General features: G+C 56.6%; 1 protein-coding gene across 1 annotated transcript; it reads left to right on the top strand.

Moving 5' to 3' along the window:
- Positions 1-277: 277 nt before the first annotated feature.
- LOC139244124 (non-structural maintenance of chromosomes element 3 homolog) lies at positions 278-17,505 on the top strand. The gene is made up of 6 exons (XM_070870998.1): positions 278-377; positions 3,479-3,558; positions 8,855-8,897; positions 9,577-9,639; positions 12,202-12,316; positions 16,635-17,505. The coding sequence occupies exons 1-6, from the start codon at positions 370-372 to the stop codon at positions 16,716-16,718; spliced, it is 393 nt and encodes a 130-aa protein (XP_070727099.1). The 5' UTR covers positions 278-369; the 3' UTR covers positions 16,719-17,505.
- Positions 17,506-18,225: the final 720 nt, after the last annotated feature.

Raw genomic sequence — 18,225 nt, forward strand, 5'->3', positions numbered from 1 at the left:
TACTCTCTCTCTCTCTCTCTCTCTCTCTCTCTCTCCCTCACCCCACCCCTACTCTCTCTCTCTCTCTCTCTCTCGCTCACCCCTCCCCTCCCCCTACTCTCTCTCTCTCTCTCTCTCTCTCTCACCCCCCCTACTCTCTCTCTCTCTCTCCTCTCTCTCTCTCTCTCTCTCTCTCTCTCTCACCCCCCCTACTCTCTCTCTCTCTCTCTCTCTCTCTCACCCCCCCCCCTACTCTCTCTCGCTCGCTCACCCCTCCCCCCCCCCTACTCTCTCTCTCTCTAGGTATTTGGCCTGGACCTGGTGGAGATAGACACCAAGAATCACGCCTACATCCTGATTAACAAGCTGGAGAGGGTGGAGGGGGACAACATGAACTGGTGAGATGAGCTGCCATGGGATCCCTGCGGTGTTTTTGTCCGAAATGCTTTTGTCGAGTTCTTCATGCGTCACGCTGCTGAACTTGCAGTGAACCGGCCGGCAACCGAGACAGAGCCAGGGACCACTGGCTTGCTTGTCATGTGTCTTTTCTTGAATTGAAACCAGGAATTCAGCACTGGTATTACATTCATTTAGTGCATGTTATGAAATAGGAGGTGGGTGGGGGGTTTGACCCATCCACCTCCATGGCACGAACCTGGTATTGCAGTACTTCCAGGAACGGTGCAGTGGCTCTAGGCCTTTTGGCTAAGAGCATTGGCGCAGAGTGATCCTTGATGTGTGCAAGGTGACCTCTGGCGTTTGTGATTTGACAAAGAATTGGAACGATTGGCAACGAAAAAAAAAAAAAAAAATGTTAAGACACTGATTGGAACAGGCTGAAATCGGCTGATGACCCGTCAGCACATTCTGTCCAATCGTGCACGCAATCTGTCTCGTGTCGGGAAGTCGGTGAATAGAATTTTACAGCTCAGCAGTGACCACACTCCAGAACTACTCCATTGGCTGTAAAGTGCTTTGAGACATCCAGTGCTCCTGAAAGGCGCTATATAAATGCAAGTCACTGCCGATAAATCCCCAGGGCCTGATAGTCTGCATCCCAGAGTACTTAAGGAAGTGGCCCTAGAAATAGTGGATGTATTGGTGATCATTTTCCAACAGTCTATCGACTCTGGATCAGTTCCTATGGACTGGAGGGTAGCGAATGTAACCCCACTTTTTCAAAAAGAAGGGAGAGAGAAAACGGATAATTATAGCCCGGTTAGCCTGACATCAGTAGTGGGGAAAATGTTGGAATCAGTTATTAAAGCTATAATAGCAGTGCATCCGGAAAGCAGTGACAGGATCGGTCCAAGTCAGCATGGATTTATGAAAGGGAAATCATGCTTGACAAATCTAGAATTTTTTGAGGATGTAACTAGTAGAGTGGACAAGGGAGAACCAGTGGATGTGGTGTATTTGGACTTTCAAAAGGCTTTTGACAAGGTCCCGCACAAGAGATTGGTGTGCAAAATTAAAGCGCATGGTATTGGGGGTAATGTACTGACATGGATAGAGAACTGGTTGGCAGACAGGAAGCTAAGAATAGGAATAAACGGGTCCTTTTCAGAATGGCAGGCAGTGACTAGTGGGGTACCACAAGGTTCAGTGTTGGCCCCCAGCTATTTACAATATACATTAATGATTTAGATGAAGGAGTTGAATGTAATATCTCCAAGTTTGCAGATGACACTAAGCTGGGTGGCGGTGTGAGCTGTGAGGGGGACGCTAAGAGACTGCAGGGTGACTTGGACAGGTTAGGTGAGTGGGCAAATGCATGGCAGATGCAGTATAATGTAGATAAATGTGAGGTTATCCACTTTGGTGGCAAAAACAGGAAGGCAAAATATTATCTGAATGGTGACAGATTAGGAAAAGGGAAGGTGCAACGAGACCTGGGTGCCATAGTACATCAGTCATTGAAAGTTGGCATGCAGGTACAGCAGGCGGTGAAGAAGGCAAATGGTATGTTGGCCTTCATAGTGAGAGGATTTGAGTATAGGAGCAGATTTGAGGCCACACATAGAAACATAGAAAATAGGTGCAGGAGTAGGCCATTCGGCCCTTCTAACCTGCACCACCATTCAATATGATCATGGCTGAACATGGAACTTCAGTACTCCATTCCTGCTTTCTCGCCATACCCCTTGATCCCCCGAGTAGTAAGGACTTCATCTAACTCCTTTTTGAATATTGTGTTCAGTTTTGGTCTCCTAATCTGAGGAAGGACATTCTTGCTATTGAGGGAGTGCAGCGAAGGTTCACCAGACTGATTCCCGGGATGGCAGGACTGACATATGAAGAAAGACTGGATTGACTAGGCTTATATCCACTGGAATTTAGAAGAATGAGAGGGGATCTCGTAGAAACATATAAAATTCTGACGGGACTGGACAGGTTAGATGCAGGAAGAATGCTCCCGATGTTGGGGAAGTCCAGAACCAGGGGTCACAGTCTAAGGATAAGGGGTAAGCCATTTAGGACCGAGATGAGGAGAAACTTCTTCACTCAGAGAATTGTGAACCTGTGGAATTCTCTACCACAAAGTTGTTGAGGCCAGTTCGTTAGATATATTCAAAAGGGAGTTAGATGTGGCCCTTACAGCTAAAGGGATCAAGGGGTATGGAGAGAAAGCAGGAATGGGGTACTGAGGGAATGATCAGCCATGATCATACTGAATGGCGGTGCAGGCTCGAGGGGCCGAATGGCCTACTCCTGCACCTATTTCTTGCGTTCAAGCCCTTCACTGCCAAGTGTGATTTCCAGCTGCGGAGATGGACCAGTGACTTCCCGTCGTGATCGCTGCAAGTGAAGGTGTGAAGGTGTTAAGCTGACCACTGGATAATGCTGGAGGCATTTTCCCGCTCCTCTCCTTCCAGCAAGAACTAGCCGCCCGTGACCAGCATCTGCGAGCAGAGAAGGTTCGGAGGGAGATTGGCCAGAATGGTCCTGGGGATGAGGGCCTTCAGTGACGGGGAGAGCCTGGAGAAGCCGGGGTTGTTCTCCTTGGAGCAGAGAAGGTTAAGGGGAGATTTAATCGAGGGGTTCACGATAATGAAGGGTTTTGATCGAGTGGATCGGGAGAAGCTGTTCCCTGGGGGCAGGAGGGTGGGTAACCAGAGGGACACAGATTGACGATAATCGGCGATGGAACCAGAGGGGGAGATGGGGAGAATGTGTTTACGCAGCGAGTTGTTGTGATCGGGAACGCGCTGCCTGAAAGCTCGGTCGGAGCAGATTCAATCGTGACTTTCAAACCGGGAATTGGATAAATACTGGGAGGGGAAATGTGCCGGGGCTGTGGGGAAAGGGCAGGGGGGTGTGTGGGACTGATTGGGGTCGCTCTGTCACCGAGCCGGCACAGGCCTCCTCCTGTCCTGTATCGTTCTGTCTTCCGAAATCCCCAAATTGCGTTGGTAATCCTCCTCACGACACAGTGGGGTCGGGAGCATCACTCCGCCACCTTCAATCAAAACAATTTGGACGCCTTTTTCTCTTACAGGGGAGATGCGACGCCCAAAATGGGACTCCTGATGGTCATCCTCTCCATCATCTTCATGAAAGGCAATGCAGTGAAAGACTGTAAGGACTTTTCGACACCGGTTGTGTTTGGGCATGGACCTGCTTGATCGCGTTCCAGCCGACCGTGCCTTAACCCTTCGCTTTCAAACCCCGAGTCTGTCCCTTCAATCCTCAGGAACGTCGAACCTCCGAACCACAGTCAGCTACCCTGACAATCTCTTGCCCCCTCTCCCTATCTCTGGGACCTCCGCCAGCCCCTGCACCCCTCCCTATCTCTGTAACCTCCTCCAGCCCCGATACCCCTCCCTATCTCTGTAACCTCCTCCAGCCCCTGCACCCCTCCCTATCTCTCTCACCTCCTCCAGCCCCTGCACCCTTCCCTATCTCTATAACCTCCTCCAGCCCCTGCACCCCTCCCTATCTCTCTAACCTCCTCCAGCCCCTACACCCCTCCCTCTCTCTGTAACTCCCTCCAGTCACTACACCCCTCCCTATCTCTGTAAACCCCCCCTCCAGCCCCTACACACCTCTCTATCTCTGTAACTTCCTCCAGCCCCTACACCCCTCCCTATCTCTGTAACTTCCTCGAGCCCCTACACCCCTCCCTATCTCTGTAACCCCCTCCAGCCCCTACACCCCTCCCTATCTCTGTAACCTCCTCCAGCCCCTACACCCCTCCCTATCTCTGTAACCTCCTCCAGCCCCTACACCCCTCCCTATCTCTAACCTCCTCCAGCCCTACACGCCTCCATATCTCTGTAAACTCCTCCAGCCCCTACACCCCTCCCTATCTCTGTAACCTCCAGTCCCTACAACCCTCCCTTTTTCTCTGTAACCTCCTCCGGCTCCTACACCATTCGCTATCTCTGTAACCTCCTCCAGCCCTTACACCCCTCCCTATCTCTGTAACCCCCTCCAGCCCCTACACCTCTCCGTATCTCTGTAACCTCTTCCAGACCCTACACCCTCCCTATCTCTGTAACTTCCTCCAGCCCCTACACCCCTCCCTATCTCTGTAACTTCCTCGAGCCCCTACACCCCTCCCTATCTCTGTAACCCCCTCCAGCCCCTACACCCCTCCCTATCTCTGTAACCTCCTCCAGCCCCTACACCCCTCCCTATCTCTGTAACCTCCTCCAGCCCCTACACCCCTCCCTATCTCTAACCTCCTCCAGCCCTACACGCCTCCATATCTCTGTAAACTCCTCCAGCCCCTACACCCCTCCCTATCTCTGTAACCTCCAGTCCCTACAACCCTCCCTTTTTCTCTGTAACCTCCTCCGGCTCCTACACCATTCGCTATCTCTGTAACCTCCTCCAGCCCTTACACCCCTCCCTATCTCTGTAACCCCCTCCAGCCCCTACACCTCTCCGTATCTCTGTAACCTCTTCCAGACCCTACACCCTCCCTATCTCTGTATCCCCCTCCAGCCCCTACACCCCTCCCTATCTCTGTAACCTCTTCGAGGGTCATCACATGTGGAGGAGACTGAATCCTTCAACCGAGTGGGTGGTGGTAATTTTCAAACTCTGAGCCGGAGTGCTAACCTGGAACGTATACCGCCCTCCCGATTTCCTTCACCGTGTTCATCCACGTTGACCGCCATTAAATAAACACCCTTCACCCACTGAGTGACTCTGGCGCCAATACAGATTAGATTCTGTTCCTTTAACCCTGGCTATATCTCCCCCCCACCCCGCCACCCGCCTCCGCCCCCACCCCCCCCATCACACAGAGCTCGGTGAGAAGAATGAGTTGAGGAACCCCGCCTGTGTCCCAGAGGGCATGGAGCATAGAAACATAGAAAATAGGTGCAGGAGTAGGCCATTCGGCCCTTCGAGCCTGCACCGCCATTCAATATGATCATGGCTGATCATTCACCTCAGTACCCCTTTCCTGCTTTCTCTCCATACCCCTTGATCCCTTTGGCCGTAAGGGCCACATCTAACTTCCTTTTGAATATATCCAACGAACTGGCCTCAACAACTCTCTGAGGTAGAGAATTCCACAGGTTCACAATTCTCTGAGTGAAGAAGTTTCTCCTCATCTCGGTCCTAAATGGCTTACCCCTTATCCTTAGACTGTGTCCCCTGATTCTGGACTTCCCCAACATCGGGAACATTCTTCCTGCATCTAACCTGTCCAATCCCGTCAGAATTTTATATGTTTCTATGAGATCCCCTCTCATTCTTCTAAATTCCAGTGAATACAGGCCCAGTCGATCCAGTCTTTCTTCATATGTCAATCCTGCCATCCCGGGAATCAGTCTGGTGAACCTTCGCTGCATTCCCTCAATGTCCTTCCTCAGATTAGGAGACCAAAACTGAACACAATATTTCAGGTGAGGTCTCACCAAGGCCCTGTATAACTGCAGTAAGACCTCCCTGCTCTTATACTCACATCCTCTCGCTATGAAGGCCAACATGCCATTTGTCTTCTTCACCGCCTGCTGTACCTGCATGCCACCTTTCAATGACTGATGTACCATGACACCCAGGTCTCGTTGCACCTCTCCTTTTCTTAATCTGTCACCATTCAGATAATATTCTACCTCCCTGTTTTTGCCATCGAAGTGGATAACCTCACATTTAGCCACATTATACTGCATCTGCCATGCATTTGCCCACTCACCTAACCTGTCCAAGTCACCCTGCATCCTCCTCACAGCTCACACTGCCACAGTATAAAAGCAGGGAAGTCTTGCTACAGTTATACAGGTTATTGGTGAGGCCACACCTGGAGTACTGCGTGCAGTTTTGGTTTCCCTATTTACGAAAGGATATACTTGCTTTAGAGGCAGTTCAGAGAAGGTTCACTCGGTTGATTCCGGAGATGTATTGCTAAGTTTGCTGATGATACAAAGATGGGAGGAAAAGCAATGTGTGAGGAGGATGCAAAAAACCTGCAAAAGGACACAGACAGGCTCAGTGAGTGGGCAAAAATTTGTCAGATGGAGTATAATGTTGGAAAGTGTGAGGTCATGCACTTCGGCAGAAAGAAAATCAAAGAGCAAGTTATTATTTAAATGGAGAAAGATTGCAAAGTGCTGCAGTACAGCGGGACCTGGGGGTACTTGTGTATGAAACACAAAAGGATAGTATGCAGGTACAGCAAGTGATCAGGAAGGCCAATGGTATCTTGGTCTTTATTGCAGAGGGGATGGAGTATAAAAGCAGGGAAGTCTTGCTACAGTTATACAGGGTATTGGTGAGGCCACACCTGGAGTACTGTGTGCAGTTTTGGTTTCCATATTTACGAAAGGATATACTTGCTTTGGAGGCAGTTCAGAGAAGGTTCACTCGGTTTATTCCGGAGATGAGGGGGTTGACTTATGAGGAAAGGTTGAGTAGGTAGGTCAGAAGAATGAGAGGTGATCTTATCGAAACGTATAAGATTATGAGGGGGCTTGACAAGGTGGATGCAGAGAGGATGTTCCCACTGATGGGGGAGACTAGAACTAGGGGGCATGGTCTTAGAATAAGGGGCCGCCCATTTAAAACTGAGATGAAGAGGAATTTCTTCTCTCAGAGGGTTGTAAATCTGTGGAATTCGCTGCCTCAGAGAGCTGTGGAAACCGGGACATTGAATATATTTAAGACAGAGAGAGAAAGTTTCTTAACCGATAAGGGGATAAGGGGGCGGGCAGGGAAGTGGAGCTGAGTCCATGATCGGATCAGCCATGATGGTATTAAATGGCGGAGCAGGCTCGAGGGGCCGAATGGCCGACTCCTGCTCCTATTTCTTATGTTCTTACCTGACCTGGCCTATACGTGACTCCAGACCACAGCAATGTGGTTGACTCAAAACAGCCCTCTGAAATGGCCCGGCAAGACACTCACTTGTAACGCATGCATATACTTCAGAAAAGTATCCGATGACCCGAGGAGCGTCATTAAGACGGTAACTACCATCAGCAAACCGCTCACCGGCGCACCGTGGCTGCAGTGTGCACCGTCTACAAGATGCACCGCGGCAACTCGCCAAGGCTTCTTCGGCAGCACCTCCCAAACCCGCGACCTCTACCGCCTAGAGGGACAAGGGCAGCAGGCGCATGGGAACACCACCACCTCCGATGAATGAGTAAAAAAAATAAAATAGCTTTGCTGTGCGCAAGTTGGCTGCCACGTTTCCCACATTACATTAGCAACCATACTTCAAAAAGTACTTCATTGGCTGCAAAGCGCTTTGGGATGTCCTGAGATGGTAACGGGTGCTATATAAATGCAAGTCTTTCCTTTCCTCTTGTTCTTTCTGTCACTCTTTCATTCTCTTTTTGTCTGCCTGTGTTCCTTTCTTTCTCTCCGCAAGATCCTGCAAATCTCCTGGGAGGACAGACGCACCAACATTAGCGTCCTCGACCAGGCCCAACATCCCCAGCATCGAAGCACTGACCACACTCGACCAGCTCCGCTGGGCAGGGCCACATTGTCCGCATGCCCCGACACGAGACTCCCAAAGCAAGCGCTCTACTGACATATGAGGAGAGACTGGATCGGCTAGGCTTATACTCACTGGAATTTAGAAGGATGAGAGGGGATCGCATAGAAATATATAAAATTCTGACGGGACTGGACAGGTTAGATGCAGGAAGAATGTTCCCGATGTTGGGGAAGTCCAGAACCAGGGGTCACAGTCTAAGGATAAGGGGTAAGCCATTTAGGACCGAGATGAGGAGAAACTTCTTCACTCAGAGAGTGGTGAACCTGTGGAATTCTCTACCACAGAAAGTTGTTGGGGCCCAGTTCGTTAGATATATTCAAAAGGGAGTTGGATGTGGCTAAAGGGATCAAGGGGTATGGAGAGAAATCAGGAATTTAGAAGGATGAGAGGGGATCTCATAGAAACATATAAAATTCTGACGGGACAAGTTGCATGATCAGCCATGATCATATTGAATGGCGGTGCAGGCTCGAAGGGCCGAATGGCCTACTCCTGCACCTATTTTCTATGTTTCTGTGTTTCTATGTCACTCGGAACTCCTTCACGGCAAACGAGCCAAAGGTGGGCAGAGGAAACGTTACAAGGGACCACCCTCAAAGCCTCCCTGATAAAGTGCAACATTCCCACCGACACCTGGGAGTCCCTGGGCCCAAAGACCAGTCCCGCCCTAAGTGGAGGAAGTGCATCCGGGAAGGCGCTGAGCACCTCGAGTCTCGTCGCCGAGAGCGTGCAGAAACCAAGCGCAGGCAGCGGAAGGAGCGTGCGGCAAACCAGATTCCCGGGGTGGCGAGCGCTGTAGCGAGCTCTTCCTCTTCACTCGGTGTCGCGTTGCGCCGATGTCCCAGCTCGCGGCGGCTTGTGAGGTTGTAGTGAAGCAGCGTTTCAAGTTCTCTCCCTCTTTTTTTCCCCCTCCAGCTTTGCTGTGGCACACGCTGAAAAAGCTGCGGATCGATCCCAGGTAAGGCACAACTCTCGCTGTCGTACTCCACCAGTACAGAGGTTGGGGGGGGCGGACGGGCACTGGTTGACATGCCTGATCTCCATTATAAACCTTTTCTTGTGCTAAAGGCGCTATGTTAATATAAGTTTTTGTTGTTGCAATGGCCAATTTGTTTTCGTTTAAAAATCGAAGCCAAACTGAGCCGGGGATGAGGGGGTTGACTTATGAGGAAAGGTTGAGCAGGTTGGGCCTCTACTCATTGGAGTTCAGAAGAATGAGAGGTGATCTTATGGAAACGTATAAGATTATGAGGGGGCTCGACAAGGTGGATGCAGAGAGGATGTTCCCACTGATGGGGGAGACTAGAACTAGGGGGCATGGTCTTAGAATAAGGGGCCGCCCATTTAAAACTGAGATGAGGAGGAATTTCTTCTCTGAGGGTTGTAAATCTGTGGAATTCTCTGCCTCAGAGAGCTGTGGAAGCCGGGACATTGAATATATTTAAGACAGAGATAGACAGTTTCTTAACCGATAAGGGGATAAGGGGGCGGGCAGGGAAGTGGAGCTGAGTCCATGATCGGAGCAGGCTCGAGGGGCCGAATGGCCGACTCCTGCTCCTATTTCTTATGTTCTGAAAACCGAGGCGTTGAATCCCGCAGTCTCACTGTTTTGTGTCGGTGTTTTTCTTTCACTTCAGCGAGCGACACGACGACTTTGGGGACGTGAAGAAGCTCATCACCGAGGAGTTTGTCAAACAGAAGTGAGTGCCGCTGATGCACAGTGTAGAGGGAGCTTTACTCTGTGTCTAACCCCGTGCTGTACCTGCCCTGGGAGTGTTTGATGGGACAGTGTAGAGGGAGCTTTACTCTGTGTCTAACCCCGTGCTGTACATGCCCTGGGAGTGTTTGATGGGACAGTGTAGAGGGAGCTTTACTCTGTGTCTAACCCCGTGCTGTACCTGCCCTGGGAGTGTTTGATGGGACAGTGTAGAGGGAGCTTTACTCTGTATCTAACCCCCTGTACCTGCCCTGGGAGTGTTTGATGGGACAGTGTAGAGGGAGCTTTACTCTGTATCTAACCCCCTGTACCTGCCCTGGGAGTGTTTGATGGGACAGTGTAGAGGGAGCTTTACTCTGTATTTAACCCCCTGTACCTGCCCTGGGAGTGTTTGATGGGACAGTGTAGAGGGAGCTTTACTCTGTATCTAACCCCCTGTACCTGCCCTGGGAGTGTTTGATGGGACAGTGTAGAGGGAGCTTTACTCTGTATCTAACCCCCTGTACCTGCCCTGGGAGTGTTTGATGGGACAGTGTCGAGGGAGCTTTACTCTGTATCTAACCCCGTGCTGTGCCTGCCCTGCGAGTGTTTGATGGGACAGTGTAGAGGGAGCTTTACTCTGTGTCTAACCCCCTGTACCTGCCCTGGGAGTGTTTGATGGGACAGTGTAGAGGGAGCTTTATTCTGTATCTAACCCCCTGTACCTGCCCTGGGAGTGTTTGATGGGACAGTGTACAGAGAGCTTTACTCTGTATCTAACCCCGTGCTGTACCTGCCCTGGGAGTGTTTGATGGGACAGTGTGGAGGGAGCTTTACTCTGTATCTAACCCCCTGTACCTGCACTGGGAGTGTTTGATGGGACAGTGTAGAGGGAGCTTTACTCTGTATCTAACCCCCTGTACCTGCCCTGGGAATGTTTGATGGGACAGTGTAGAGGGAGCTTTACTCTGTATCTAACCCCCTGTACCTGCCCTGGGAGTGTTTGATGTGACAGTGTCGAGGGAGCTTTACTCTGTATCTAACCCCGTGCTGTGCCTGCCCTGCGAGTGTTTGATGGGACAGTGTGGAGGGAGCTTTACTCTGTATCTAACCTCCTGTACCTGCATTGGGAGTGTTTGATGGGACAGTGTAGAGGGAGCTTTACTCTGTATCTAACCTCCTGTACCTGCATTGGGAGTGTTTGATGGGACAGTGTAGAGGGAGCTTTACTCTGTATCTAACCCCCTGTACCTGCCCTGGGAGTGTTTGATGGGACAGTGTACAGAGAGCTTTACTCTGTATCTAACCCCGTGCTGTACCTGCCCTGGGAGTGTTTGATGGGACAGTGTGGAGGGAGCTTTACTCTGTATCTAACCTCCTGTACCTGCATTGGGAGTGTTTGATGGGACAGTGTAGAGGGAGCTTTACTCTGTATCTAACCCCCTGTACCTGCCCTGGGAGTGTTTGATGGGACAGTGTGGAGGGAGCTTTACTCTGTATCTAACCCCGTGCTGTACCTGCCCTGGGAGTGTTGGATGGGACAGTGTAGAGGGAGCTTTGCTCTGCATGTTGCACATGATGACAGAATTGGTGAATTTTGCCCTGTGATATCCGGTGGGGGAAATGCCACCCTCCAAACTATCTTTGGATCAGGATTATGAGGGGGCTCGACAAGGTGGATGCAGAGAGGATGTTTCCACTGATGGGGGAGACTAGAACTAGGGGGCATGGTCTTAGAATAAGGGGCCGCCCATTTAAAACTGAGATGAGGAGGAATTTCTTCTCTCTGAGGGTTGTAAATCTGTGGAATTCGCTGCCTCAGAGAGCTGTGGAAGCCGGGACATTGAATATATTTAAGACAGAGATAGACAGTTTCATAACCGATAAGGGGATAAGGGGGCGGGCAGGGAAGTGAAGCTGAGTCCATGATCGGATCAGCCATGATGGTATTAAATGGCGGAGCAGGCTCGAGGGGCCGAATGGCCAACTCCTGCTCCTATTTCTTATGTTCTTATGTAGGAGGTGAAGTGTGCAGGGTGCGAGAAAGCTCTCCTGTTTTAATCTGAGCACTTCATTTCCTTGATAAACCGCTGCGGGGAAAAGAAGGCTGAGACGTCAGAAAACCTTTAGCTCCCACTTCAACCGCTGGTCGGGGCTGGGCTGAAGAGTGTGGGGCCGTTTACCACCCAACTGAGGCGAATATAGATACATTTAAGGGGAGGCTGGATAAACACATGGGGGAGAAAGGAATGGAAGGAGATGGTGATGGGGTGAGATGAAGAGGGTGGGAGGGGGCTGGTGTGGAGCATAAACCCCGGCACGGAATTGGATGTAAGTGACACCGGTTTTACTGGTCTCTCTGTCTCTCTCTCTGTCTCTGTGTCTCTCTCTCTCTCTCACTGTCTCTCTCTCTCTTTCTGTCTCTCTCTCGCTCTCTGTCTCTGGCTCTCGCTTTCTCTCTCTCTCACTCTCTCTCTCTCTCTCTCTCTCTCCCCCTCTCTCCCCCGCTGTCAGTACCTGGAATATTCCCGAGCTGCTCACACAGCCTCTCTCTCTCCCGCTCTAGGTACCTGGAATATACTCGAGTCCCCCACACAGACCCCGTGGAGTACGAGTTCCGCTGGGGGCCCAGGGCTGCGAAAGAGACGTCCAAGCTGAAGGTCCTGGAGTTTGTGGCCAAGGTACAAATGCGTGAGAATTGAACGGTGGGGGGGGGGAGAATGGGGGGAATGGGGTGTGGGGGGGGGATGGGGTGTGGGGGGGGGATGGGGTGTGGGGGGGCGGGGGGATGGGGTGTGTGGGGGGGGGATGGGGTGTGGGGGGGGGCGGGGGGATGGGGTGTGGGGGGGCGGGGGGATGGGGTGTGTGGGGGGGGTGTGGGGGGGGGGATGGGGTGTGGGGGGGGGCGGGGGATGGGGTGTGGGGGGGGGTCCATGAGAAGCGTGGGGTGGGGAGGGTCTGTGAGAAGGGCGGGGAGGGAGGGGGGGGGGCCTGTGTGGAGGCCGGGGAGGGGGGGTCTGTGAGGAGGGGGGGCTCTGTGAGGAGGGGAGGGTCTGGGGGGGGATCTGTGAGAAGGACGGGGAGGGGGGGTCTGTGAGGAGAGCGGGGAGGGGGGGGTCTGTGAGGAGGGTGGGTCTGTGAGGAGGGCGGGGAGGGGGGGTCTGTGAGGAGGGAGGGGAGGGTCTGTGAGGAGGGCGGGGAGGGGGGGGAGAGGGGGGTCTGTGTGGAGGGGAGGGAGACTGGGGTCTGTGCGGAGTGGGGGGGTCTGTGAGGAGTGCGGGGAGGGGGGTGTCTGTGAGGAGGGCGGGGAGAGGGGGGTCTGTGAGGAGGGGGGTCTGTGAGGAGGGGGGGTCTGTCAAGAGGGCTGGGGGGGGTCTGTGAGGAAGGGGGGTCTGAGGAGGGTGGGGAGAGGGGGGTCTGTGCGGAGGGGAGGGAGGGGGGGTCTGTGCGGAGGGGAGGGAGGGGGGGTCTGTGCGGAGGGGAGGGAGGGGGGTCTGTGGGGAGGGTGGGTCTGTGAGTAGAGGAGGGAGGGAGGGTCTGCGGAGGGGGGGTCTGTGAGGAGGGGAGGGAGGGGGGTCTGTGAGGAGGGGAGGGAGGGTCTGTGAGGAGGGGAGGGAGGGGGGATCTGTGAGGAGGGGGGGTCTGTGAGGAGGGGGGGTCTGTGAGGAGGGGGGGTCTGTGAGGAGGGGGGGTCTGTGAGGAGGGGGGGTCTGTGAGGAGGGGAGGGAGGGAGGGTCTGTGAGGAGGGGGGGTCTGTGAGGAGGGGAGGGAGAGAGGGTCTGTGAGGAGGGGGGGTCTGTGAGGAGGGCGGGGAGGGGGGGTCTGTGAGAAGGGCGGGGAGGGTGGGGGGGGTCTGTCGGGGGGGGGGAGGGGGGGGTCTGTGAGGAGGGCGGGGAGGGGGGGTCTGTGAGAAGGGAGGGGAGGGTCTGTGAGGGGGAGGTCTGTGAGGAGGGTGGGGAGGGGGGGATCTGTGGGGAGGGGGGGTCTGTGAGGAGGGCGGGGAGGGGGGGGTCTGTGAGAAGGGAGGGGAGGGGGGGTCTGTGAGAAGGGCGGGGAGGGGTGGGTCTGTGGGGAGGAGGGGTCTGTGAGGAGGGCGGGGAGGGGGGGTCTGTGAGAAGGGGGGGGGTCTGTGAGGAGGGCGGGGAGGGGGGGTCTGTGAGAAGGGCGGGGAGGGGGGGGTCTGTGGGGAGGGAGGGTCTGTGAGGAGGGCGGGGTCTGTGAGGAGGGGAGGGTCTGTGAGGAGGGGGGGGTCTGTGAGGAGGGGGGGGTCTGGGGGGGGATCTGTGAGAAGGACGGGGAGGGGGGTCTGTGAGGAGGGCGGGGAGGGGGGGGTCTGTGAGGAGGGGGGGGGTTCTGGGGGGGGATCTGTGAGGAGTACGGGGGTCTGTGAGGAGGGGGGGGTCTGTGAGAAGGGTGGGGAGGAGGGGGTCTGTGAGGAGGACGGGGGTGGGGGAGTCTGTGAGGAGGGGGGGGTCTGGGGGGGGGATCTGTGAGAAGGGGGGTCTGTGAGAAGGGGGGGAGGGGGGAGTCTGTGAGAAGGGGGGGAGGGGGGAGTCTGTGAGGAGGGCGGGGAGGGGGGGGTCTGTGAGGAGGGCGGGGAGGGGGGAGTCTGTGAGGAGGGCGGGGAGAGGGGGGTCTGTGAGGAGGGGGGTCTGTGAGGAGGGGGGGTCTGTCAAGAGGGCTGGGGGGGGTCTGTGAGGAAGGGGGTCTGAGGAGGGTGGGGAGAGGGGGGTCTGTGCGGAGGGGAGGGAGGGGGGGTCTGTGCGGAGGGGAGGGAGGGGGGGTCTGTGCGGAGGGGAGGGAGGGGGGTCTGTGGGGAGGGTGGGTCTGTGAGTAGAGGAGGGAGGGAGGGTCTGCGGAGGGGGGGTCTGTGAGGAGGGGAGGGAGGGGGGGTCTGTGAGGAGGGGAGGGAGGGTCTGTGAGGAGGGGGGGTCTGTGAGGAGGGGAGGGAGGGTGGGTTTGTGCGGAGGGGGGATCTGTGAGGAGGGGGGGTCTGTGAGGAGGGGGGGTTTGTGCGGAGGGGGGGTCTGTGAGGAGGGGAGGGAGGGAGGGTCTGTGAGGAGGGGGGGTCTGTGAGGAGGGGAGGGAGAGAGGGTCTGTGAGGAGGGGGGGGTCTGTGAGGAGGGCGGGGAGGGGGGGGGGGTCTGTGAGGGGGGGGTCTGTGAGGAGGGCGGGGAGGGGGGGTCTGTGAGAAGGGAGGGGAGGGTCTGTGAGGGGGAGGTCTGTGAGGAGGGTGGGGAGGGGGGGATCTGTGGGGAGGGGGGGTCTGTGAGGAGGGCGGGGAGGGGGGGGTCTGTGAGAAGGGAGGGGAGGGGGGGTCTGTGAGAAGGGCGGGGAGGGGTGGGTCTGTGGGGAGGAGGGGTCTGTGAGGAGGGCGGGGAGGGGGTGTCTGTGAGAAGGGGGGGGGTCTGTGAGGAGGGCGGGGAGGGGGGGTCTGTGAGAAGGGCGGGGAGGGGGGGGTCTGTGGGGAGGGAGGGTCTGTGAGGAGGGCGGGGTCTGTGAGGAGGGGAGGGTCTGTGAGGAGGGGGGGGTCTGTGAGGAGGGGGGGGTCTGGGGGGGGATCTGTGAGAAGGACGGGGAGGGGGGGTCTGTGAGGAGGGCGGGGAGGGGGGGGTCTGTGAGGAGGGGGGGGGTTCTGGGGGGGGATCTGTGAGGAGGACGGGGGTCTGTGAGGAGGGGGGGTCTGTGAGAAGGGTGGGGAGGAGGGGGTCTGTGAGGAGGACGGGGGTGGGGGAGTCTGTGAGGAGGGGGGGGTCTGGGGGGGGTCTGTGAGAAGGGGGGGAGGGGGGAGTCTGTGAGGAGGGCGGGGAGGGGGGGGTCTGTGAGGAGGGCGGGGAGGGGGGAGTCTGTGAGGAGGGCGGGGAGGGGGGGTCTGTGAGGAGGAGGGGAGGGAGGGAGGGTCTGTGAGGAGGGGAGGGAGGTGGGGGGTCTGTGAGGAGGGCGGGGAGGGGGGGTCTGTGAGGAGGGCGGGGAGGGGGGGGGTCTGTGAGGAGGGCGGGGAGGGGGGAGTCTGTGAGGAGGGCGGGGAGGGGGGGTCTGTGAGGAGGAGGGGAGGGAGGGAGGGTCTGTGAGGAGGGGAGGGAGGGGGGGGGTCTGTGAGGAGGGCGGGGAGGGGGGGGTCTGTGAGGAGGGCGGGGAGGGGGGGTCTGTGAGGAGGGCGGGGAGGGGGGGTCTGTGAGGAGGGCGGGGAGGGGGGGTCTGTGAGGAGGGCGGGGAGGGGGGGTCTGTGAGGAGGGCGGGGAGGGGGGGGGTCTGTGAGGAGGGCGGGGAGGGGGGGTCTGTGAGGAGGGCGGAGAGGGGGGGTCTGAGGAGGGCGGGGAGGGGGGGTTCTGTGAGGAGGGGGGGATCTGTGAGGAGGGGGGGTGGGGGGGGATCTGTGAGGAGGGGGGCTCTGGGGGGGGATCTGTGAGGAGGGGGGCTCTGGGGGGGGATCTGTGAGGAGGGGGGCTCTGGGGGGGGATCTGTGAGGAGGGGGGGTGGGGGGGGAACGAGGTAATATCCACAAACCAGTGGCTGAAGTCTATCCCGCTGTGACCAGGCTGTGATGGTTGCAGCTAATACCGTCAGATTCCGTGTACGGTAAGTTCGGGAACGCCGAGAGTCCACCTGATGTAAAGTGTGAGCCCCTCGGCTGCCCCACTGCAGCTTGGCCACCATCTGTCACCGGGCCGAGGCCTTGGACAGGGTGCAGGGGGAGATTGACCAGAATGGTCCCGGGGGATGAGGGCCCTCAGTGACGGGGAGGGACTGGAGAAGCCGGGGTTGTTCTCCTCGGAGCAGAGAAGGTTGAGGGGAGATTTAATCGAGGTGTTCACAATGACGAGGGGTTTTTGATCGAGTGGATCGGGAGAAGCTGTTCCCCGGGGGCAGGAGGGCGGGTAACCAGAGGGACACAGATTGACGATAATCGGCGATGGAACCAGAGGGGGAGATGGGGGGAGAATGTGTTTACGCAGCGAGTGGTTGTGATCGGGAACGCTCATTCTCCTTTGTCACCAGATGCACAATAACCAGGACCCGAAGACGTGGGCGACACAGTACAAGGAGGCCCAGCTGGAGGCTGCAGCATCCTCCCAACATTAAAGGGACGCGGGGCTGCGCCTTTCCCCGCCCGGGGGGAGGGGGGCGAGGGTCCGACTCGAGGGTCGCTCCAAGTGTCCCATCGCGGGGGCCACAGTCCCAGCCAGCCAGCGTCCAAACACGCCCCCCCCCCCCTCGAAGGCCCACCGCGCCCCCTCGCCAATACCTCGCCCTGCGTGCCGGGACCTGTGACCTGACCGTCACCATCGGGAAAACCATGGCCAGTCAGCAACCAGCGCCTCCCGCTGGCCACCGTGTGATGGCTGGGCCGCTGCTGTTCCCCCGTAATCTATCTCCACTCTGCCCAGCTTACAGGCGGGCGCGGAATCCGGGGCGTGTTATTTTAAACCCCGCCGCACCAGCCCTCCGTAACTCTCGCCTTTTTAAACCCGACCCCCCCCCTCGGCAAAACCGGGCCTTCCGGCTTGGGGGTTGCCAGTTTAAGTTGCTGCGTTTGAACTTGAGTGGTGCAGAACCGGATGTCAGAAAAGACGCGACGGAGTGACCTTTCAGCTCCCGCAGCCCTCCCTCTCCCACCAAGTGTCCCCCCCCCCTCCCCTCAAACCTCAACTCCTGCCGCCTCTCTGCGTGCATGCTGACCGGCCCGCTCCGTGTTCCCTGCCGTTGTGCGGTGTCGGCGGGCGGGGCGAGGGCCCCTTGCCCTAGCTTTTAACCTTTCCGCGGACGGAGCGAGTCGCCCCGCTGTTTTGGATTTCGGGCGACGGCCGTTTGTGCTTTCTTCGCTGTACCGGGTTTGTTTGTCTGCGATTAAATTGATGCTTTTTGTTGATGACTTTCGCCCGACGTGACTTGTCTTGTGGGATCACCCGGGTTGCAGTCTGCCCCCAGCTGCTGAACCTCATTCACCCCGCCCCCCCCCTCACCCAGTGTTCCTCGCGCTAGGCGTGCAGAATCAGCCCACCTGTGTCTCGCCCGTATCCACCGCGCTTGGGTGAGACATACCCCGTCACCAGGCTAAGGGGATGTTGGTCCTTATCAACAGGAGTGGACGTAATGTTCCAGCTGTCATCATCGGCAGTCCCTCGGAATCGAGGAAGACTTGCTTCCACTCTTAACACGAGTCCTTAGGTGGCTGAACAGTCCAATACGGGAGCCACAGTCCCTGTCACAGGTGGGACAGACAGTGGTTGAGGGAAGGGGAGGGTGGGACTGGTTTGCCGCACGCTCCTTCCGCTGCCTGCGCTTGGTTTCTGCACGCTCTCGGCGACGAGACTCGAGGTGCTCAGCGCCCTCCCGGATGCACTCCCTCCACTGAGGGCGGACTGGTCTTTGGCCGGGGACTCCCAGGTGGCGGTGGGGATGTCGCACTTTATCAGGGAGGCTTTGAGGGTGGTCCCTTGTAACGTTCCCTCTGCCCACCTTTGGCTCGTTTGCCGTGAAGGAGTTCCGAGTAGAGCGCTCGCTTTGGGAGTCTCATGTCGGGGGCATGTGGACAATGTGGCCCTGCCCAGCAGAGCTGGTCGAGTGTGGTCAGTGCTTCGATGCTGGG

The sequence above is a fragment of the Pristiophorus japonicus genome, unplaced genomic scaffold (assembly GCF_044704955.1).
Source record: "Pristiophorus japonicus isolate sPriJap1 unplaced genomic scaffold, sPriJap1.hap1 HAP1_SCAFFOLD_2055, whole genome shotgun sequence".
NCBI lineage: Eukaryota > Metazoa > Chordata > Chondrichthyes > Pristiophoridae > Pristiophorus > Pristiophorus japonicus.

Bases quoted from the DNA above. Each gene is read 5' to 3' on its own strand.
- LOC139244124 (XM_070870998.1), top strand. The intron at 3,559-8,854 runs GTAAGGACTTTT...TTCCCCCTCCAG, and splicing joins AGGCAATGCAGTGAAAGACT to CTTTGCTGTGGCACACGCTG. The intron at 8,898-9,576 runs GTAAGGCACAAC...CTTTCACTTCAG, and splicing joins AAGCTGCGGATCGATCCCAG to CGAGCGACACGACGACTTTG.